This window comes from Penicillium solitum, assembly GCF_028829755.1.
Source record: "Penicillium solitum strain IBT 25940 chromosome Unknown utg000008l_segment0_segment0, whole genome shotgun sequence".
NCBI lineage: Eukaryota > Fungi > Ascomycota > Eurotiomycetes > Eurotiales > Aspergillaceae > Penicillium > Penicillium solitum.
In genome coordinates this window covers 2275647-2298378 of record NW_027072127.1, presented here as the reverse complement: position 1 = coordinate 2298378, position 22732 = coordinate 2275647, and the positions used below count along the sequence as shown (strand labels likewise).

General features: G+C 49.6%; 8 protein-coding genes across 8 annotated transcripts; 5 read left to right on the top strand and 3 right to left on the bottom strand.

Moving 5' to 3' along the window:
• Nucleotides 1-284: 284 nt before the first annotated feature.
• N7455_010160 (mRNA-binding ubiquitin-specific protease UBP3) lies at nucleotides 285-3766 on the bottom strand (the record flags this gene model as incomplete). Its single annotated transcript, XM_040954049.2, has 2 exons — nucleotides 285-3192; nucleotides 3251-3766. 2 exons carry the CDS (start codon nucleotides 3764-3766, stop codon nucleotides 1183-1185), a joined length of 2526 nt encoding a protein of 841 aa, XP_040815316.1. The 3' UTR covers nucleotides 285-1182.
• Nucleotides 3767-4257: 491 nt separating this feature from the next.
• N7455_010159 (RING-type E3 ubiquitin transferase MAG2) lies at nucleotides 4258-6866 on the top strand. Its single transcript, XM_040954172.2, has 2 exons — nucleotides 4258-4793; nucleotides 4859-6866. The coding sequence occupies exons 1-2, from the start codon at nucleotides 4536-4538 to the stop codon at nucleotides 6677-6679; spliced, it is 2079 nt and encodes a 692-aa protein (XP_040815489.2). The 5' UTR covers nucleotides 4258-4535; the 3' UTR covers nucleotides 6680-6866.
• Nucleotides 6867-7546: 680 nt separating this feature from the next.
• erg4 (c-24(28) sterol reductase) lies at nucleotides 7547-9491 on the top strand (the record flags this gene model as incomplete). Its single annotated transcript, XM_040954022.2, has 5 exons — nucleotides 7547-7584; nucleotides 7726-8763; nucleotides 8815-9146; nucleotides 9203-9420; nucleotides 9480-9491. The coding sequence occupies 5 exons, from the start codon at nucleotides 7547-7549 to the stop codon at nucleotides 9489-9491; spliced, it is 1638 nt and encodes a 545-aa protein (XP_040815415.2).
• Nucleotides 9492-10036: 545 nt separating this feature from the next.
• On the top strand, nucleotides 10037-11258 carry N7455_010157 (dienelactone hydrolase family protein; the record flags this gene model as incomplete). Its single annotated transcript, XM_040954075.2, has 6 exons — nucleotides 10037-10097; nucleotides 10196-10279; nucleotides 10339-10490; nucleotides 10605-10856; nucleotides 10932-11043; nucleotides 11104-11258. 6 exons carry the CDS (start codon nucleotides 10037-10039, stop codon nucleotides 11256-11258), a joined length of 816 nt encoding a protein of 271 aa, XP_040815303.2.
• Nucleotides 11259-12256: 998 nt separating this feature from the next.
• On the top strand, nucleotides 12257-13540 carry N7455_010156 (chitin synthase export chaperone; the record flags this gene model as incomplete). Its single annotated transcript, XM_040954196.2, has 7 exons — nucleotides 12257-12286; nucleotides 12361-12396; nucleotides 12475-12565; nucleotides 12644-12731; nucleotides 12788-12881; nucleotides 12941-13274; nucleotides 13326-13540. 7 exons carry the CDS (start codon nucleotides 12257-12259, stop codon nucleotides 13538-13540), a joined length of 888 nt encoding a protein of 295 aa, XP_040815449.1.
• Nucleotides 13541-15400: 1860 nt separating this feature from the next.
• Nucleotides 15401-15957, bottom strand: N7455_010155 (uncharacterized protein; the record flags this gene model as incomplete). Its single annotated transcript, XM_040954028.1, has 2 exons — nucleotides 15401-15869; nucleotides 15941-15957. The coding sequence occupies 2 exons, from the start codon at nucleotides 15955-15957 to the stop codon at nucleotides 15401-15403; spliced, it is 486 nt and encodes a 161-aa protein (XP_040815522.1).
• Nucleotides 15958-16437: 480 nt separating this feature from the next.
• N7455_010154 (uncharacterized protein) lies at nucleotides 16438-21245 on the top strand (the record flags this gene model as incomplete). Its single annotated transcript, XM_040954113.2, has 3 exons — nucleotides 16438-20601; nucleotides 20658-20846; nucleotides 20906-21245. The coding sequence occupies 3 exons, from the start codon at nucleotides 16438-16440 to the stop codon at nucleotides 21068-21070; spliced, it is 4518 nt and encodes a 1505-aa protein (XP_040815399.2). The 3' UTR covers nucleotides 21071-21245.
• Nucleotides 21246-21593: 348 nt separating this feature from the next.
• N7455_010153 (putative salicylate synthetase) lies at nucleotides 21594-22479 on the bottom strand (the record flags this gene model as incomplete). The annotated part of the gene is made up of 2 exons (XM_065606381.1): nucleotides 21594-22130; nucleotides 22198-22479. The coding sequence occupies 2 exons, from the start codon at nucleotides 22477-22479 to the stop codon at nucleotides 21594-21596; spliced, it is 819 nt and encodes a 272-aa protein (XP_065460344.1).
• Between the last annotated feature and the right edge of the window lie 253 nt (nucleotides 22480-22732).

Sequence of the window (22732 nt, the reverse complement as noted above, 5' to 3'; positions counted from 1 at the left end):
TATAGGTGGAGATATGCATATATTACATATTATCTGTAACAGTACGGCTCAAGGAATCAATACATTGGAGGTTATATATGCATTTATGATATTCGAGCTACAACACCAATAACGGGGGGAAATATCTAAAAGACACTTTCGAAAAAGGCGTCATCAAGGCCGTATAACTGACTCTTCTTGTATGCACTACATCTAACTAGATAGTATGAGTGTAGGTGATGATACTACTACAACACTCTTGAGATAACTTTGAAACTTCATTTGAAATTTTTTTTTGGTAAAAACAGGCTTTTTGACATACCACACCAGGTATTCTGCGTTCGCACGCAACTCAGATATCCGACCTGTAACCTCCACACTCCAAACCTCCCTTCTCTTCCCAACGAGCAAGAAACGCTCCTGACGCCCCCAGGCTGAACAACCCCAGCCTTCTTCAACACCCTTCTATGCAGACAAAGCAATCAAGATCAAGACAAGAAAATTCGTGACTTCGTCACAGGATCTCCTGTATCGACGCCAGATGTCGAAAGACATGGCAAAGTACATAAAGACTTGGGTAGGAACAGCATGGAGATCCATTCTTTTCGGCCTGGGCATGTGCGATAGAGCCAACATGGCTTCGAAGAATGTGTCCATGAGAAAACGGAGAGGGGTATAAACCGAGGTCGATATCCCATAAGATACAGCCCAAAGCTAGATGGAAAAAAAAAAAACTATTGGCTCAAAAGACAATGGGTTGTGGAGTAGCAAATGATTCGGGTTCATCACACTGGGGAAAAAAAGAGCAAAAAAGAGGTCAAAACCGAGTTTGGATAAATCCTTTTGTGAAGCAAAAGTGAGATATGATCAAGAAGCCTTTGGGGAGAGAGGTAGATGCCAAGGGACCGCCGTGCCCTAGATTATGTTCCTCTCCCCAGATGGCTCCATTGTGAACAGTGTTTCATGTGCAGAGGCGAGCTATAAACACAAAAATGGAACGAGCTCGCCGAGATTGATGGATGTTATGTATGACCTGTCAATACAGGCGGCAGATAATCCTCTGAAGTGAGGATCAAAATGCATGACTTTGTGGAAGACACAAAACTTGATGTGTCGTAGGATGTAGTGGGTATGATGCTTTTTCAATGCGTCGTTGAGGAATGGACGCCCAGCCTACTGGCGAAGCTTTCGGGTCGAGGAACCTCAATCCATTCGCTGGTAGAACAATAGATAGGCCACTTTGTTGTCACGAGAGCCATAGCGGCCCAGGGGAGTTCGGACCCCGGAGGGAGCGGCGGGAGGTGGAGTGACTGCGTGCACGGATTTCTTACTTGCATGTCCGTTGGCACCGTTGCCATTGACCTGGCTCCAGCCCTTATCGTTGTCAGCCAAATCCATGTCATCCTGATCGATATGGTCGAAAATATTGCCGTTCGGGATCTTTCCGTGCTTGTGCTGCTCAAGAGCGGCAGCGAGAAGCTTGGGGTCTTCCTCGCCACCAGCTTCCGCCACATCCTCGCTGCGAACGCGACGGATAGAGGTGTCGTCCATGCGGATCCATTCCAAGCCTTCTTGTCGCCGAACATCGACTGTATAGTGACCGCCGCTGGCGTTCTTGCCGTGGTGGTAGATGACACCCATAAGGCGGTACTTTGGAGGTCCTCCCTGGGATGCCATGGCGTTACGCCGATGAGGTGGGAAAACCTCCCGTGGAAGCTCCAGGTCTAGGGGATAGCCAACCTTTTTCCAGATCTTCTGAGTGGCACCCGTGACATTGTCATACTGGAAGCGTTTGAGATGAAGAATGAGGACAGGGGGCAAGGTCTCGATGAAGATTTGTTTGGTGGCGGTGATGTTGGGTCCCCGGGACGAGTTGAAATCACCCTGGATGCTTTCTGGCTTTGTCATTCCCTTGAGCGCATCGAGAATGTTGTGAACGTCATGCGCCCCAATGTCGAGTTGCAAAGGTTGGTAGGGTTCCAATGTGACAGAGGTCTTGTTGCCAGGCACCTTGAATTCCGAGCGAAGCTTTCCCCCAAAGATCCTGGTGACCGGCGACTCAGCGGCAAGAGAGCCAGACAGTTGGGTGACCGCTGCTTTTTGCTTGTGGCCAACTTCCAACCAGCCATCGACGGAAGGGTCGCCACTTTCCTTCGCTGCGGTGTGCGATTCGGCACGAGCGCACTCCTCGTGCATCTCCTCGAGAAGGAAGCCTAAGAACTCTTGAGCGTCCTGCTGATGTCCGCGCCGCATGTCCCTGAATCGTGGCAGCTGTCGAACCATCTCATAAACAAATTCAGGAACGAAAGACTCGCCATATTGCTCAAGCTCATTAGGCTTCAATCTGAGACGAAGTTGGTCTTCGGAAGTGGCCGCGTCAATAACACGGAATTCTTTCATGAACATGATCATCGCATCGATCAATGGAAGATCGCTGTGGAAGGTGTGTGCAGCACGTCGGCCAAGATGATCAAGAAACTGGTAGAACGGGGTACAAGAAACAAGAATTTGCAACACAGAGTTCATGTAGCACATGTTTCCAGTGTTGACCAGTCCCCGAGGTTCAAGGAAAGCGATCTTGTCGCTGTATTGAGTGACATCTTCTCCCAATTTGCTCAGGACATCTGCGAGGGATTTGGTTTTCTGAACAGGCAATCCGTGTGGCTCAGCCAAAGCGGCCGCGGCGGCGGCGCTTGCTGCTTTTGCTGACTCCTTCGAACGGACCAAATCAGCCCAAGACTTGGGTGCAGCTGATACGGGCGAGATTGTCTTGGTTTCGGTGGAAGGAGCTTTATCAGATTCCACCACTGGCGCAGGAGTAGCAGGTTCAGTTGATTTGGGAGTTCCAGATGTGACGCTGCCATCTTTGGCTTGGCGACGTGGGGTAGATGGGACATTGGGCACCACTGGAATAATTGGAGCAGGCTTTGAGGTTTTAGACTGTGCCTGTGATCTCGCAGCTGACGAAGGAGTGGTGGGTTGTGTGGAGTCTGCATCTGACTGTTGGAATGTGGTGGTTGTTGGGGTTTGAGGTTCCGAAGATTCTTGGGTGGATGAACTCGATGGCTGAACCTCTTCGTTTCCATCTCCTTTGATGACCATGTGCGTGTCTTTGGTAGGAAGCTCAACCGCTGATTGCATGACGCGGCCCTTGCGACGTCTGCGCGGGATTCTGGCGGGGAAGGGCTGCTCAGGAACAGAAAGCCAAGGAATCTAGACTGACAGTTAGAAAAATATACAATTTTAATTCAAGACGAGATCAAACACTTACTGGTGCAGCAAAAGTGGGCTTCGGCGGCAAGTTTGATTGTGGCTCCCATCGCGGTGGCGGAGAAGCGATGGGATATCCCTGGACCGAGTGCGGTAGAACAGCAGGGTATTCCTGAATTTCGGGCTGAATGGGCTGAATCGATGGATGCATGACAGATGGAGACATTATCGGTTGCAGTGGAGTCGGAGTTCTTTGATGCATGGGCATCGAATGAGGAATATGCGTGGGCGCCATGACAGGCTGCGAGTGAGGATAAGAGGATACAATCATCGGTGCATAGGGCGCCTGGTATGGACGTGGGGGGCCCTGGATATGTCCATATGGTGGGTACCAGTAAGGGTATTGCTGAGATGAGTATGGTTGATGAGGCATGTGGCCATTCATGTGAGGAGGATATCCCATGTACTGTGGTGATCGCATGTGGGGAGGCGCGGCGTTGTAAGAGAAGTCTTGCTGGCGCCTTGAAGGAGGCATGGGCAGCTGCCCATGCGGCATGGCAGGGAGGTGGTGATTCATCTTGGGCTGGCTAGAGAAAGAAGTTGTCTTGACGTTCGGTCACGCGTTACCTCAAATGAGTGCCATGCGCGATAGCAGTCAAGAGGAAAGAAAAATCTGGAGCTGCTGGCGCATTTAGGCAGCCATCGTGGCCTCAGTAAGAGGTGTTGGATATGTTGGAGAGTGGGAGTGGAGGATGAACTGGGTCAAAAGAGCTGTTGGGGTTGCTGGGGATTGATTGGAAGGAGACTGGCAAACCAGATCGGAGTGAGGAAACAAGAGAAAGAAGCAGATCGCTGTACAAGTGAATCTCTAGGCGAAGAGAGTCGACAGGTGGGGTGAGAAGCGAGTGAGCAGAAGTAAAGAAAAAAAAAAAGGAAGACCTCTGATTCACCGTCAAACGAAATGAAGCTGAAGGGGACCGAGACCGAATTGGGTGTCGGGACTTGTTGGCTCACGTGACATTACGATTTGTAACCCGCGAGGGGCGAAACTGCACCTTCACGACATCATCTGGCACCCTGAGGGCCGTCCCTCGATCCTTACTATACTATTCTTACATGGCCTTTAGGGCCATTCATTCTCGTTCACCTCTTCTGGTTCAATCTGAGGCATCTGGTGGATCACTCGATCTCCTGCCCGCTAGCTGATTGCATCTTATCAGTTGTTGGCTTTATCCAGTCCCCTATAGCACCCCTCATCTTCCATTTCAGCCAACCGGCTTGTTTTGTCTCTCTACCTGGTTTGGTTTATTGGGGTCTCACTGTTGCAGGACAAATACAGCATAGATATGTCATCCAATGCAGGACAAAACCCGCCCCCTTCGAAAGCGGTAAACATTCCAAACACAGTCTCGTCTACTCCATTCCACTCGGCAGCTCCAGCGGACAACAGCAGCTCTCAGAGGCGCGTAGGAGGTTCTGGAAGCTCTCGGCCAGGGGTATCATTGAAGACTTCAGCCACCCCAAGGAACAACCAAGCTCGGAAGAGTCAACATAACCGTCAAAGAAAACCTCGGTTATTGGATGATGACGAGTATAACGAATCGGTGGGTTCACAGGTTTATCTTCCACAAGAGCTGCCTGCTGACCCTGGAGCCGTTATACTATATAGGCCGCCATGAAATCCACGACTAGTCGGAAGGGACAGACGTCCATCACTCACCTGATGAACTTTTCACTTCCACCTCGCCCGCAATACCAAGCACCCCCTCGCAACATTCGACGGTATACATCCTGGGGAGCGGGTGCAGTAGACAAATCGCGTTATGTGCACGCGAATTACCGGTTTATTGTGATGCCAAATCAAAATTTCCATGCTCAGGCAGCCAATGCCGATGTTCATCTCGATTGGGCCTCGGTCCTTCAAGTGCTGGTATCCGCTCAAACACAGGCTGCCAGTTGCCCTATTTGTCTTTCTACGCCGGTTGCACCACGGATGGCCCGGTGTGGTCACATCTTCTGCCTCCCATGCCTTATCCGATACATGCATTCATCCGACGACGATAACACGGTCCCTGAAAAACGGCACCGTTGGAAGAAATGTCCTATCTGCTGGGACTCCGTGTATATCTCTGAGACCCGACCTGTCAGGTGGTTCCGTGGCCAAGAAGGCGATCTTCCCGTCGAAGGTGGTGATGTTGTATTGAGACTCGTAAAGCGAGAGTCAGGCAGCACTCTTGCTCTACCTCGTGATGGATCTGAGACACTTGGTCCAGGCGAGGATGTTCCATGGTATCATGTGGCGGAAGTTGCCGACTATGCTCGAATCATGAAAGGTGGCGAAGAATATATGACTGCCCAGTATGATGCTGAGATCGAAGACCTCCACAGACAGGAAGTCGAAGACGAGCTTCTCTTTGGTGATGAGAATACTTGGACTCGAAAAGCAATTGGTTCCATCAAGGATGCCAAAGAAAAGCTGAAAGGCATTGGCAATCCGCCTGAGGTCCGGCCAGTTAAGGAACGCACTATTGCACCTACGCCGGCTACATCAGATGAAGCGGATCATCTCTCTAAAACCCTAGACGGGGTCCATCTCGATCCTGAATTCAGTGCCAAAGGTAAAGAGAAAGGCCCCAGCAAGCAAACACCAGTGTCTTCCGGGTCAGATCAACCATATCACTTTTATCAGGCGTTGCCTCAGTTCTACCTCTCGTCCTTGGATATTCGCATCCTCAAGGCTGCATTTGGGGAATATTCTCTGTTCCCTGCAACTATCCTACCACGAGTGGAGCACATATCAACAGGCCACATTGTGGATGATGAGCTTCGCAAGCGAGTGAAATATCTCGGGCATCTTCCGCAGGGATGTGAGGTTAGCTTCTTGGAGTGCGACTGGAGAGACGTGGTTGTCCCCGAGGTTCTGGCGCGTTTCCGCGCAGAGACTGATAGACGCCGAAAACGTAACCGGGAAAAAGAAGCCCGGGAAGAAAAGGATCGCATTCGCGCGGAGAAGGAGGAGGATGACAAACGGTGGGCAGCCGCTCGGCGCAAGCGGCCAAGCATTGGAAGTGCCAGCGTCAGTGAAGCTCCATTCTCGGCTCATGACTTCCAACCACTTCCTCACAACGTGGATTCTACATTGTTTGACCCCGCCACCGCCTCCTCGGCCTCTCCTCCACGCTCATCGTCTGGATTCGGGGCATTGGCTTCTCCTTCCACCAGTCCCCCCGGTATCCGCACTGTTTGGGGCACAACGGCAGTGGGTTCACTGTCACCAAGCCTTGAGGCTCAACGAGCTATACACAGTGACGGGTGGCGGCAGGGCTGGGAGGATGAGCTCTTTGCCCAGCAGGAATCTGAGCTGCTCGCTCAGACGGCATCTGGAGACCAAAATCCCAATCCCGGACCATCTTCCAGTGCGGGTAAGAAAAAGAAGAAAAACAAAACTAAGATTACCTTGATGGCCACTAGCAGCCAGAGAGGGGCATAGGCTTCGACGAAGCCTCGTTGTTTATTGTACTTTTCTCAATTCCCATTGACCTTGTACTGCATTATCATATATGGTCTATTTCCCCGACTCCTCGGGTTGTTGAATTAGTACCTGTGACTTTCGCCTGTGCCTGTATGCTATTCTACTGGCACTGTTGGATTTTTTAGAATATTTGAATGAAACAAACACACAATTACATTTCTAATTCAGTACTCTGATCCATTTGGCTTGATATGATATAAGAGACGTTAGATGATAGAATATGCCAACGTTTTTTTAGGGGTTTTTAGATGTATACAAATGCGGTAAAAAGCATAAACCGTGCAGAGGTCTCTTTTCTAATGTTGAGATATACTAAGGGGTAAATTACAGATCTAGGGTTTCGAGAACTAAATAGTCAAAATAGGCAGTTGACAACGAGCTCCCCCCACAATGACACACTGAACCCATTCCAAGGCTTTTTCTTGGTAAATTGTCTTTGTGGGGTGAAATATTTTTTAGTGGAAGAAAAGCATTTAGCCCCTTTTAGCATCTATGAAAGGGAAATCTATACTACCAAAGTATTGAGTTCTCTCTGATTTTTGGCCATACAACTCTCACTACTCAACTAATACTACTACTACTACAAATACTACGAAAAGGACACAAAGATTCCATTATAAACCCAAGTATACCCAGATCAATACCACATCAATTGACCGCAGATTTTAAAATTGGTCATTATGTAATCAATTAGACGGGGCCCGCGGGCAAAGTAAACATTCAGGACATTCCTGTTTTTTTCCACCCTCGCTCCTTTTTACCCTCAGCCATTCCTTTCCGTACCCTCAATTGCAGTCGGAACCTTGGTCTTCCGATTGAGCGACCATGACTTTAACCCGCTCTCAAACGGGGAAGACCCCTAAGTGAGTAGTTTCCACCGGATCTCTATTGCGACGTATCCACACCCTGGATCATCCAGGGTTATATCTTGCCAATCCCCGGAACTTTTGGCTTGCACATAGTAGGCTTTTGTCAAGCTAATTTGGAATCCTGTCTTCCTCCAGAAAAATGGATCGTCCCGGCTTCATTGAGACCCCTGGCGGCCGTCGTGCCACCCGCAACAGTTCTGTCTTCGAGGATAGCGAGCATGAGGTTGCCCCCTCCCCCTCCCTAGAGAGATCCAAGTCCGCCTCCCGTCGTCGTACTTCAGCCAAAGTCAAGACCGAAGAGGATGATACGCCGGTAAAGGTCACGGCCAATGGCAAGACTACCACTCCTAAGCCCAAGTCCGCCTCGCGGGTGGTGGACGGTTGGGAGGAAGGCCTCGATCCCAAGGTGGATTACAGCGGACACTTTGAATTCGGTGGCTCCTTGGGAGTGCTGTCCATGATGATCGGATTCCCCATGCTCATGTACTACATGTGGATTGGTGCCACTTACTACGACGGCAAGTTCCCTCGCCCCGCGGAGAACGAGAGTTACGGCGACTTTTTCGCACACTTGGCCAATCTGGTCTACACCGGTGCTTTCCCATCGGTTAAGGCATGGACTATCTACTGGGTTTTCTTCATCTTCGAGGGTGCCTGTTACGTGCTTCTTCCCGGTGTGAGCGTTACGGGTCGACCCCTGCCACACATGGGTGGCAAGCAGCTGCCATACTACTGCTCTGGTGTGTGGTCTTTCTATACCAGCATTACATTGGCACTGGTTGCGCACGTAACTGGGGTCTTCAAGCTGTACACCATCATTGATGAGTTCGGCCCCTTGCTCACCGTTGCCATCCTGTCTGGATACATCGTCTCTTTCATTGCCTACTTCTCGGCTTTGGCGCGTGGTGCCGAGCACCGCATGACCGGCTACCCGATCTATGACTTCTTCATGGGTGCCGAGCTCAACCCCCGCATGTTCAAGATCCTCGACTTCAAGATGTTCTTCGAGGTCCGCCTGCCCTGGTACATCCTGCTCGGCCTGTCTATGGGTGCCGCTGCCCGCCAATGGGAGTTGTATGGTTATGTGTCCGGTGAGGTTATGTTCCTTGTCATGGCTCATTATCTTTACGCCAATGCCTGCTCCAAGGGTGAGGAGTGCATTGTTTCCACCTGGTAAGAATATCTTCTGCCCCAACATCATGATTATTTCCTAACAGTTTACAGGGATATGTACTACGAGAAGTGGGGCTTCATGCTGATCTTCTGGAACTTGGCCGGTGTGCCTCTGAGCTACTGCCACTGCACCATTTACCTCGCCAACCACGACCCTGCTGAATACCGCTGGAACCGCTACTTCCTTGCCTTCCTCTTTGTCGCCTACCTGTTCGTCTACTGGGTGTGGGATACCACCAACAGCCAGAAGAACCGTTTCCGCCAGCAGGAGCGTGGCACTATGGTGACCCGCAACACCTTCCCCCAGCTTCCTTGGCAGACAGTGGAGAACCCCAAGACTCTTACTGCGGCTGATGGCTCAAAGATTCTTGTAGATGGGTGGTGTAAGTTCATGCCGAATATCAAAAACCTACAAGCTCCGATACTAACAACCGTATAGATGGCAAGGCCCGCAAGATCCACTACACGTGCGATCTTTACTTCGCTCTGAACTGGGGTTTGATTACCGGCTTCTCAAGCCCGTTCCCTTGGTTCTACCCTGTCTTCTTTGCTTGCATGATCAGCCACCGTGCTCTTCGTGACATCCAACGGTGTCGCACCAAGTACGGCGAGACTTGGCTTGAATACGAACGCCAGGTGCCTTACCTGTTCATTCCTGTGAGTACCTTGATCTTGAAGACTTTCCCGGCTTCTGTGGCTAACCTTGTATACTATAGTACGTCTTCTAATCGCAGTCCGCTACGTCCCCTTGGACTCATTGGAGGCTCAGTAGTTGGGAGCCCAGGGGATTTTTTTCTTCTTCTTTAGGTCTAAGTAGACCATCATTCAGCCATACAAACTTGGTGTATCATATGTATAAAACAAAACGTCAAATAAATTATTAATACCTGCGCCGATTATGAAGCAAGATGTTCCGGCCACCGTATGTATGGTGGCCTTCTTGAGCTATTTTGGAATCCACCATGGGGCTTTTTCATGACTTTTGGTACGATTGTGACGAGTCACGCACTACGAAGTTGATCGAAATGTGAAGAAATAATATTCTATTCAATTGCACAATTTCTGCTTTAAAAGACAAAACTCAAAAACTCTTCGGAGTACATTAAACCGAGTGTTCAGATGTTGGCCATGTATGTATCAGCACATGACTGACTGCCCCGCGTGTGTTATCGATAATGATTTCGTCAGTCGTGTGTATTCCTGAGGTCATTCCAATTGAGTTCTCAATTCTATTCCAATATATTTCTATCCTTGAAAAGAAAGAAAAAACACTATGCTGATCCAAGAATCCTATCATGATGTCCCCACCACAGCGGATGGACAGGGGACGATGCGTATGTACACTATTGTCCCTCTTATATAGCACCCCCCCCCCCCCCCCCCTCTATAAAACCATTGCTCCTTTATAATCCCAATTCTAACAATTTACCAGGTATCTATGTCTTCCATCCGACAATCCCGGGCTACCCCAAAGCTCGCTTCCCTGGAGTCGTAGTCTTCAGCGAGATTTATCAAGGTTCGGATCCCTTCTACGATCATTCCCCCAATACCTCAACTAAAGATCACGATCCGCAGTAACGGGCCCCGTGGCACGCTTTGCACGCCAGATCGCAGGCCAGGGCTACATCTGTGTTGCTCCTTCGAGCTACCATGAATTCACTGGTCCGGAAGCTCTGAAGTATGACGCGGAGGACACGGACAAGGGGAATGCATGGAAGATTGGCAAGGTAAGTGAAAGAACACAGCTTCCATGAGCATATGCTTTACTTGCCTTTTCTATTCTTGTTCTTCATTATGCTCTTTTTGGGGGGAGTTAAATTCCGGCGCTGACTGTCTATCAGAAACTTGCCGCTTATGATGAAGACGCTAGTCTCAGTGTGGATTATCTGCTTTCGCTACCCACTTGCAATGGACAAGTTGGTGCCACGGGCATGTGTCTAGGTGGCCATTTGGCCTATCGTTGTGCGCTGGATAGCCGGGTCAAGGCGAGCGTGTGTTACTTTGCCACGGATATCCACAGCAAGACCCTTGCCCTCGGCAAGAATGATGATAGTTTGGAGAGAGCCGGGGATATCAAGGGTGAGATGTTAATGGTATGTCGTGAAATTTTCTAATTTCTATTTTTCCTATTGTTCTCATTTGGGTCAATTGCTAAACAAAATCTCTAGATCTTCGGCAAAAACGATAACCACGTCCCGCCCGAGGGACGCGATCTCATCCGCAAGACGCTGCATGATAAGGGTGTCTTGTTCGGTTTCTATGAAGTCGCTTGGGCGCAACGTGAGTTGACCAAATCTCTTCACGCCAAACACAAATATGCTGACGAGAATACGTATCCAGATGCCTTTATCCGTGATGAGCTCAGCAAGGGTCGGTATGATCCGGCTATTACCAAGGTCTGCTTTGAGATGCTGCTTGAGCTGTTTGGGCGCACCTTGAAGCTGGATCTGGGCGATCATGATGGGCAAAAATTGGTGATCGAGGATGTTTGTTAAGAGGGGCGTTCGAGTATTGTCAAACTGCGTGGAGTACCGTGTAGAAGAAGGGGCTGATTCGCTAATATTGGATGTGAATCAATCGATTTCCAATAGGACTGGATCGAGTTCTTAAGGGGTATACTTCCATAGTAAGCCCCATCTGAATACTCCGTACTCTGTAGAAGTACAGAGTAACGGTACAGCACTGCAGGCACAAAACACGATCGGGTACGGAGTACATATATCACAATCCAAAAATCTTATAAATGCAAAGTTCAGAGGATCATATGTATCCACAGGTGCATTTACTAGATTGTGGCTTGAGTCCATCTGGTCGACCTGGCGACCATATATTATTGCCTCCAGCAAGGGTCGAGGTGACCACTTTATTCCCAAAAAGAAGAAGAAAGAAATAGAAAGAAAAAAAAAAAAGAAAGAAACCAATATCGACAGGCCTAGAGAGATCTGCAAGTATCCAGAATATCAAAGAGGAACCAAAAAGAGTCCTCTTTACACAGTTGAATAGTTACCTCGGGCTCTACGTCTACGGTAAAACGGGAGAGAGTGTGTACTATTATTAGCCGACTGGACCCAAGGATTCATTGCCACAAGGTTGAATTGTTTTGATCTTGGAATTGGATTTGAATTTTGATTCAAAATTCGAGCGAAATTGGAAAAGGCACTTTTTTTTTCTCCCTAAGCACTAGCGCCAGCCCTTTGAGTCCCCCGAGTAACCCGTGGAGATCTTCCAAGGTCGATTTCTTGTTTCCCCTCACAGTTCGCTCTCTTGCACAGCTAACTCAGCTACTCAGCTACACAGTTTCACTTCTCTACTTTCTACTTCTATTTCTACTTCAACCTCTATCTCAACCTCAACCTGGTTTCACTAGAGATCTACCGATCTGGACCGGTCCTCCGCGCAGATCAGGTCCCCCATCTTTGAACTCTCAAGTCTCAACGGTCTTTGTCAACATTGCCTCCCGTTCTTTTCCTCTCGTTTGAACCTCTAATTCACGATGGGGTCCACTCAATTCGGGAACTTTCACGTAAGTGCAGATCGACCTGGATATTGACCCTCCAATGGGCAGATACTGACCGCACACCTGTATGGGTACCACAGAACTTCTGTCGCGACTCAACCCTACCAGTCTGCAATGTGAGTGAGATCTGTTTGAAAACCCCTTATTATGGCTCCATATAATTGTCAACTGACTGTATGATTCGTCGCGTACAGCTTTTCACCAATAAAACCGCGACTGATGCCTTCGGCGCGTGCGATTTGACCGGCATTCCTCTCAGTGGGGAGAGATATCTTCGGAACTTAGGTACGATCTACAAAGCCGAAACCGAGGCCGATATTATTGGGGACAAATGATATGAGCATGATGGCTGATTTCTGATAGGTTCGATTCTACTGGCCTTCATCGCCATTGTCTTGACCGTGGGTATGATATGGAGATCGGACAAGAAGCACGCTGCTGTCGGCCGGAGGTATGGAATATCTTTATTCGCTGTGGAAATATCAACTGACAAGATGGTGCGCGCAGGGAAATGCAATTGTTTTTGCTGGGTTTTATCGTCATTGAGATCTGCGAGATTTTCACAGTGGGTGGCTTCCCACTGAGCGACGCAGTCCGAAAGGTAGGATTTCTACATTTCTACGGGATACACTCGAGGCCTCTGCTGACAGAAGCATCTAGGGGTTTTCTGCAGTACACATCGCCGCGATCACGGCCACTTCCTGGGTCCTTCTCATGAACGCACTTGTCGGCTTCCAGTTGCTTGACGATGGCACTGCGGCTTCCATCGGTCTCATATGCGCATCTGCTGCGGCCCTTTTCATTGGGACAGGCTATATTGCCTTGGACACCGGATTCGATTGGACTGGCCGTTTCCAGTCAAGTTATGACCCACCAAATCGCAACATCGCCCTCTATGTTCTATACCAACTCTTCCCACTCGTCTGCCTGGTCTTGTTCTACCTCCTGGAAGCCGTACTAGTGCTTCGAGTTCTGGGCGAGTTCCGACCAATGCGTAAGTACACCACATTGAGCTCAAAATAAACATGTGCTAACAGTGCAACAGTGTATCTCACCGGTGCTGGCGTCTTGTTCGCAATTGGTCAGGTTTTCAACTATGTGATCAGCACCCACCTGTGCCAGGCCGCGGATGGCAAGATCAATGGAGCTTTATTCGAAACTCTCTTCACCCTCCTTTCTGTCTCCGGGGTCTGGGCCTTCTGGAGCAGTATCACTGAAGACGACTGGCCTCTTCCCGTGGGTGGCGGTGGTTACAACTGATCTCATAATTATGCCATTGGCATCATCTATGACTTTGCTTCGTCAGTTTCTTGCGTGCGCATTTTAACGTCTCTAATTATTTTTCTGCCACATAACTTTCTTCACGCTTGTTTATGAGTCTGGATCTTGAACTGGGATTGTCGACGTTGTGATACCCCATTTCCTTGAGTCATGTTTCACGATTCACTTGCCATCTCTTACTTTTACGGTGGTTATCATGCCTTGCTTTATGACTCGTTCCAGCCCATCTATGTTTTATGAATTTACCTGGAGTTCTGATCTCCTAGCCCAACTACAGGACGGCCCCTTTTCCGTCGGCGTTTATCCGTTATTTTGTTTTAGGACAGATACCTCACCATGTACTTAGTTGTAACCCATGTCAAATAATCGACTTTAGCTATCTCACCTTTTCCGAATTCATCAGCCCTAACTAAAACAGCTGATTCCTACCTCTAAACTAAATCATTCATGGGAAGGCTTTTGTGTAAACTCCCCTCGAGTCTCTTATATTGGTTAGGTAGTATCTGATCCTACCTACCTACGCCGATATGGACCTTGGGGGAAGACAAGCCTTCTAATACAACACAGTGTGACCACCTAGGCATACTAGTTTGCACTTCCCTCCGTATGCCCATCTACCAATTGGCTGCCAATGTGATATTCATGCCGAGGGTTGAATGTCCATCTCTTTTTGCTGAAAATTACTCTCAAACGCCGGTGTATATAATAACCAGCTATATAATTCAACAACAGCGTAACCTTGTCCCTTTATCACCTAACAAACACTAAAATTGAGCCCATCTATCTCGGCTTTTCGTTTTCAATTCTATCCAAAATTTATCGAATATGCGTTTCAATATCGCTGCTCTCGTCCTCGCCTCGGGGTTGACCTCTGCTGCAGGAATAGCTCCTGTAGTCAATAATACTCACATCCAACCCTCCTGTACAGACCTCTTTTTATAAACCTAATTAGTCTTTGAATGTAATTTGGGTAAGCTACCATACTAATACAAATTATATGTATAGTGCGGCAAGAAAATCTAGATATCGTCCGGCAGCTCCCAGAGGCGTGTAGCGTCGCTGCTTGTCTCAATTTGGTGGCCCAACTTACGTGCATTGGCAATGCTATTACCAATGGTGATCCGGCTGCTCTGCAGAAGTGTTTGACGACTTCCATGAGTCAGGTATATTCTTTTTGTTTCACCGAGTCTGTCTTGGAAAGAAAAACTAAGATCCGGATCTAGCTCTGCTCATGTGTTGCTTGTGTTCCATCGATTGAAAATGTGCTTATTGGACTCGGTATCTGTCCGGCCTCAAATAACGGCAACGATAAGCCTTCTTCTATGTAATTTACTCGCGGCTCTCAGCTGCATGGTAGTTGGGGATCTTGTCATTGTATGTCATAGTTCAGGCTTCCCTTTAGTCCTCGGTGCATATACATCGCAGCCCGTCCCATTGCCGTAGGAATGCTAGCTGTTTTTCTGCTCTTTTGGTCTTCGTCGTTGTTGATGTTTAAACTTGGAACGAGGGACATATACGTGAGGGCTAGGCTCAGTCTAGACGACGTCTTCCCCTTCAAGCTAAGTATCGCGTTATGCCGTACGTAGTGACTACTTGGGTTGAGTTACAACAGCAGAAGAATCTGTATCTCTAACAAAAAGCCATTCAATAATTGATATATTAATATAGAATGGGTTATGTACAATGGTTGTTCATGGGTGTTCATGGGTGTTCAAGGAAGGATGTCGAGATCTGCACATGAACTGAAACCACAAGAGTCGTAAATAATGCATGAGAAATCAAAGGCTCACTTGAATACATCAACGGGGGAATCATGCTTAATCAAAACTTTTGCACACTTCATAGTCGGACTTTGACGTCGACACATGGAAGAGTCCACTCCCGTCTCCCCAAGAGGCTGCGCATCCACTCCAACCCAACTCCTGTCCACTCGTTAGGCCTTGACTCCATCCCATTAGGGGAAAGTCGTTGCTGGACGCTTTCCAACGCAGCACCGGCCAAGACCTTGGCAGTGGAGTTTATAGTATCGAACACAAATTCCGTCAGGCCCTCACCAGACACTGTTGCTTCGGAGGTTGCATTGCCTGAGATAGCATAACCGCTAGGTTCTGAGGTATAGCGCGGTGCAAACCAATTACTCCGTAGGTCAAAGATACAACGGTCTGACCAATGACACGAGGAGACGAATAGAATCAGGAGCAATGCGGAGCAGTAGATACATGGCCGGTGAATGATGTATGTCAATGCAACAAACGAGATGATGAAGAGCGGGGAGGCGTTGGTCGGAATGAAAAGGAGAGGTAGCCAGCTGTAATATGGGTCATCTCAGTTAGTCTTCACGATCCCCCTGCTTTGTTGGTGGTTGTTTGCATCTCTCACCTTCGTAGACAGAACATGATGATGATGGGTTTTGCGGGCGCTGGCCTTTTAGCGGAAAGGTGCAGATAGATAGACAAGAGCGTCGTTTGACGTAATTAAAATATCCTGATAGTCCAGTGAGCTCACCACCTTCGAACTCAGTAAGTGAAAGTGGGCTAAAGGAAGTAAAAGTAATTTGATCACTAATGACGCGAGTCGGGCAAGAAATAACACTAGCCACAGTTCGCCACAACTCGGCAGCCTCAGCCACACCCACGGCTCGAACAATATTACCGAGAGTTCTTCTCTCCTTCACCCTTCCTCTCTACTTCACCACGTTCTTCAATTTCATCTCTCTTTTCTTGCACTTATCTCTGGTTTGCTATTTTGTTTCATGTTCTAGCCCTTGTGATTTCCAATTTCATACTCTGTCCCTCTCGAAAGAGAGCTTCTGAGAGCTCTGCAAAGCTTGGATCCTACCGGCGGAGGTCGCCTGTAACCACGGCGTAACGGCAGAAATGTCCACCCCCACCGATCTCCAGGCTCTCTTAGCCAGTATCCGGCCACGTCCTTCTCCTTCAAACACTCCTGGCCAGGATAACCCTCAGGCTCAGGCCCAGCGCCAATCCTATTACCAGCCCGGTCTGTTCCCGCCGCACCCTCCGCAGCAGCAACCTTACGATGGCCAGAGCTACCCTCATCCCCAGTCGCATGGCTACCAACATCCTTCGGTATCTTCGACTGTCCAAAGTCCTGCCCCAATGAATGCTCCCCCTCATCAGGGCTCTGATATCTTGAGCCCTAATGTGCCTTCTCCTCGGGGCGAATGGCCCCAGCAGCCGCAACCGCAGCACACCAACCCAGGATCTGTGGACCTTTTGAATCTTCTCAGATTCAGCCAGCGTCCGGGTGCTTCCCCTCAGCCGCAGGCCCCAGCTGCAGCTCCCGAGCACTTGCAGGCTCCGCCGGTCCAGGGAGCTCCTGCGTCGCACGGACGAAATATTTCCGCGTCTGACTTGGTTGCTACTTTGTTCGGTCAACAGGCCCCTGCCGCCCCTGTGACTGCTCCCACTGGCCCTGCCCCGGCATTCCAATCTGGTCAGCCTGAGGGCCCCAACGAGAACACCCAGGATATGTTACTTCGCCTGCTCAATCGTTCTCAGCCAGGTCCTGCTGTCGCCGAATCACCGGCGCTGGCTTCAACTCAGCAGGCACCATATATTCAGGCTGTCGTCGATGAACGTCAGAACCAGCCAGCCAAGAATATTTTTATGGAAGTCGTGGATGAAAGTCCCAAGGCGCCTGCGAACCCGGAAACGGTCGTATCGCCCACCTCGAAGGACTCAATGTTCACTTATGTCAATCCGTTTGACCAATTGGCCGCTATCTCTCCTGTGAACAAGTCTCCCCAGTCTACCTCTGGCATCCAGAGCCCGGCCGCTGAAGTCATGCAGAAGCAAAAGATCAATGTTTCTGCTAAGCTGGAGCCTTCGCAGACACCAGAGCTTGCGCCCCCCAGAGAGAAGACCCAGTCGCCAATCTTGACTGAAGGTCAGAGGGAGGCCGTGCATGAGGTCGTCGGTCGTCTCGTAGATGAGATTGGCCGCTCTCTCAGCGGTGATGAGCCCCAGGCTGCAACGGAAGCCAAGGCTGCTGTTTCTACTGTCCAGGAGGAATCCTCTGAAGCAGTACTTTCGTCGATCGCTAGTCATTTGCGCGAAACTGCGGCTGAAGCTAAAGAAGCAGCAAACTTGGCCCAGGTTGACGAGCTCGTGAAGGAGACAGAACCTTCTGTGGTTCCGGTTGCCCCTAAGGCGACTGAGAACACCGAGGCTCTAGCTGACAGCTGGGAGAGTGCGGAAGACAGCGCTGAAAAGGAAGAAGAACGAGTTGTCTCTGTTCACAACTTCCCAATGAGGCCATTCATCTCCATTGCCGTGAAAGCTACGCCTGGAAAACTCACGACCTTCCGTGATGACGATGTCATGGATATTGCTCGTCTGAAGAAGGAGTTCGATCAGCTTGACCGCTCATTGACTGCGGCTACATCCGAATACATCGTGTATGCGCTCGCCAAAACCGGTGGAATCAGAATTATTCGACAGGATGATGGGAGTGACCGACAGGTCTTCCGTTCCACCCGCGATCGGGTGTTCAACGTTGCCCTGTGCACAGCTCCTTCTGCGGCTGGTGACTCCGAAGTCCAGGCTATCCTCGGTATTGGAGTCAGCGGCTCTGTATACTGGGCTTTGATCTCGCGTGCTGGAAAGGATTTCTTTGATATGGATGCCTTGGAAAGCGAAAGCTTGATCTTCCCACCTTTCCCGGCCTCAGACGAGAACACTTCTGGTGGCCAGCTGAAAACGCGGGCCAAGCGAAGCACTCGTCACACCAACTTGTTTGCCATTGGCCGGGGCAAGAATATCTACGTTGTTTCGCCGAAGGCAGCAATGAACCCTACCTACGGCGTTTCTGGTACTCAGCGTACAGTTAACACTGAGAAATTCTTCAAGGAGCGCGCATTGAAGATCTCCACTGGTAAAGCCGGCAAAGACTTCGCTTTCAGTGATGATGATTCCGTCATTGCTTCTTTGGATAAGACTGGCCGGCTGCGCTTCTGGGATATTAATGATATGCTTAACGACGCGAGCTTTGTGGAAGGCCCTGCTCCTGCTGAGATCCGGGTGCCCTTGACTACCTTTGTCACTGGCTCCCCAACCGAAAAGTCTTGGCCTACTTCGGTCCTCTTCCTCGATAAGCTTCGGGCTTATTCGCGATCTATGGCACTTCGCTATGTTTTGGTTGGACTCAAGCAAAATCACACCTTGCAGCTCTGGGATATTGGGCTGGGCAAGGCCGTGCAGGAGTTGAAGTTCCCCCACGAGAACGAGTCCGATGCCATCTGCAGTGTGGCTTATCACCCAGCATCGGGGGTCATTGTCGTTGGACATCCCACACGTAACTCTATCTACTTTGCTCACCTTTCGGCTCCTCGGTACAATTTGCCTCAGATGTCACAGGCAGCCTACATCCGAGACCTCAACGATAAGGACAACACCCTACCCAAGCCCGAGTCTACTGCTTGCTTGAGTGGAATTCGGGAGATCTCTCTCGGTTCCAAGGGTCAACTGAGAAGCTTGGAGCTTCTCCCTATCACCAAGTCCGCTATTGACAAACGCGGCACTGAGGAAAATCCCCTGTTCGAGCTCTACGTTATGCACTCGCGCGGTGTGACCTGCTTGAACATCAAGAAGGAGGATTTGGGTTGGACTGCGGATAACAAGGTTATTCGCCCTATTGATGCAATGGAGCACGGCTTGATTGAAATCAGCGACCTTCAAACTTTCCCCACATACGCCACCGATGAGCCATCTGTCAACGGTGACACAGCCTCTATCCTGTCTCGCGTTGGTCCTAAGGAATCGGCGAAAAAGCCAGAGATTGGAGAATTGGCTTCTGGTGTTGCTCCCTCGCGTAACGCTTCGCCTACCAAGTTGGCCAAGAAGAAGGAAGAGCCCAGTGAGCCAGCAGTGGCACCTGTTGTGGTTGAGAAGTCTGAAAAGAAGAAGAAGAAGAAGGCTGCTGCCGCCGCCGAAGCTGCCAAGGCAAAGGAGCCATCCGCCACTGCCGGTGTAGAACCTTTGCCAGTCCCCTCCGGCGCTGCCAAGGAATTCGAGACTCTTGCCTCTTCTACTGCGGCGATGGGTGCGACTCAGGCTGCCGACCACGCAATGCCCGGTTTCGGTTTCTCAAGTGAAATTTTCAACAAACACATCCAGACCCTGCAGGGCAGTGTTTCAAGCGAGTTCAACAAGAGTCTTGGCCATGAGTTTGAGAACCTCCATCGCCGCTTCGACGATGAACGTCGCAGCTGGGAGGCTGCCTCGTCAGCCAAACAAGACCAAGTGTTGCGCCTAGTCTCTAGCACCCTCTCCGACAACGTTGAGAAGAACTTGACGCGTATTGTTTCGGCCAGTATCCAAACCGATGTTATTCCTGTCATTGCCGATGCAACCTCCGCAGCAGTCAACAAACAACTGAACGGCGCTATCTCTCAACAGCTTGGAGGTGCGTTGAATGACGAGTTGCGACAGATTCTCCCCAAGGCTGTCATCAATGCTATGCAGCAGGCACCTGTGGTGAAGGCTGTCTCCGATTCAGTTGCGCAGAAGCTTGCACCTCGCATTGAGACGGAAGTTACCCGGGTCATGCAATCTTCAATTGCCCCCATGATTGAGAGCTTGGCACGTACCACGAAGAAGGTAGAGTCGGATATGGAACGCCGCTTCCAGGCGCAGATCAGCCACTACGAGGCCCAGCGCCAGAGTGATACCGCAAAGATCGAGGAGATGTCGACCGTCCTGCGTGGCTTGTCCAAGACCGTTTCTTTGCTGGCCGCGAACCAGAGCCACCAAATTCAGCAAATCCAAAGCCCGCAGCACGAGGTCCCCCACCGTGAGGTCTTGAATGTCAACAAGCGCTCCTCGACTAGACAACCAAATGAGAACGTGCGCATGCCGCAGCCGTTGTCTCAGCCTGTGCTTCAGCCTCAGGCTATCCAGGCCCCGGCGCCAGCCCCGGTTCCTGTCGCTTCCCCTGTCGCGCGATCCCCCGAGGAAGTCGAAATGGGAGATGTTGTGCAGCTTATCAATACCGGTCACTACGAGCAGGGCACTATCAAGGTTGGTTTAAAACACTTCCACTTATTCAATGTTCCTACTAACGTTAAATTTCCTAGTGGCTCCAATCGAACCAGCAGGCTGATCTGTTTGACAACTTCTTTGTCCACATATCTCCTGCCTACTTGTCCCGACTTTCTGCGATCGTCATGCTCTCCGTGGCCGTTGCTGTCACCACTACCATGCAGACCAACATTGGCCAGCGCCTCCACTGGCTTGAGGTGGTTCTCCAAAACGTGAACCCCAGGGTATGTCATTATCCTCTCTCAAAACTTTTGTAGCATGTTCATTAACTCTGGCTTCTTAGGACACCGATCTCCGTGAAGTCGCACCTCGCATTCTGGACATCATGAGCCAGCGCCTCAATACCCTGTACATGTCAGTCGTTGAACGCAACCCGCACGACCCAATCCTGCGACATATTTCACCTCTCGCTCGCCGTGCCCGCGAACTGCACGCCAGCCTATCTTAAATTGCGTTTTATTTCTCGCGTGTTCTCGCCTTTTTGCAAGTTCCTGAATTCGGAATCACGATGAGTTCACGATCTCGACACGGACCCATCAACGGCGTTATCATTTTGCTTTTCAGTATGACGTGTAACGATATCGAAGGAATGACAAAAGAAGAAATCCCTCAAAAAAAACACATGGATTCGATCAGAGAATATGGTCTCTCTGGTACCCTTCGGGATGAGTGGAACGGTCATCTTGGTTATCAGGTCAACAACACCTTGACGAGGTTATGAAGTTTCCTTTAGTTAGGGCATGGAAAACGGATGTCCGGGGGCACATTTGATACCAATGCACATCCTTTGTATTTGCTATTCTTCTGAGGGCATCTTCTATGATGGTCTAGATATGGCGCTGTGGGCTATCTAGGGCTTGTAAAGCTGCGTCTCTCTTGCTTGTATCTATCTAGTTCTTGTACTCTCGGGGTTTCCATATTTATGGCATGGCGTTATTACCAGACTCTATGTAATCCCTTCAAAAAAATACCTAGGTAGGCCCAACATCCGGAATGACAAATGGTGCAATGCTTGCCAACTTCTCACAAGTCTCCGTCAACTCACGCTGGGGGTTAGACTGAGAGATAACACCAGCTCCAGCTTGGATCCAAGCACGATTCCGATCCTGAAAGACAGTCCGCAAGACAAGGGCGGCTTCAAATGATTCTAAATCTTCGATCATGGTGACAGCGCCAGAGTACAGCTCTCTCGGTTGATCCTCCAGGCGCTGAATGGCTTCGAGGGCCGCATGCTTTGGAATACCAGATGCGGTAATTGACGGAAATACAACATCAAATGCATCCCAGATATCTTTCTCAAGCGATAGAATTCCAGTAATACGAGATCCTAGATGCTGGACAGACCCCCGCGTTCGGATTGACATAAAATCTTCAATCTTGACTGTATCCCGTGGGCAAAGTCGTTGAAGCTCGGTAATGGCCTCTCTTGCTGATACCACATGCTCCACAATCTCTTTCGGGTCGTGAAGGAGCTCTTCTCCTAGCTTCGAGACGTGGAACAAGCAGGGCTAGAAGAGGCCAGTTCCCAGGTGTGTATTCTTGCCCAAGAATATGCGCAGCGTAGTTGAATCCAACCTGGCCAAATATCCTGAACCCACTTTTCAAGTGGTCGGTAGTAATTTCTCTCGCGGTGTCGGCAATTGAAGTTCCATTGATGGAGCGTGATGCTTGACCAGATTCGCTGTTCACTGTCACAGTCTGTCCTTGGGAGTCAATCACCAACGAGGATCGACTTCCAATGCCAATGTACCAATACTCTCCGCGCTCGTATGCATAGTAATCATCGGTTTTGTGGTTTGATAGCACTTCGACGACAGCTTCTAAGACGTTGGCTTGGCTGGTGAAGGTAATGGACATTTGAGATGACATTGTTCTCAGCATTTATATGTGTAGTCTATGTGTACTTTGCCAAAACGGGAGGAAGTTTTAACGATCTTGAAGCTTCAAAATGATAGAGCAATAAGCTACGCTATACACTCCGATCGTTTTCGTCACGCGTAAAAGTATTGTGCTACATAATAATATTAGGATCTATCATAATACTCAGCCGCAGCCTGGAATTTCACTTGGTGTAACAAGATTGTAGTGCAACTATCTGGGTTTCCTATTT

Coding starts and splice junctions, on each gene's coding strand:
- N7455_010159 (XM_040954172.2), top strand. CDS start 4,536: ATGTCATCCAATGCAGGACAAAACCCGCCCCCTTCGAAAGCGGTAAAC. Junction 4,794..4,858: donor ATGACGAGTATAACGAATCG/GTGGGTTCACAG, acceptor TATACTATATAG/GCCGCCATGAAATCCACGAC.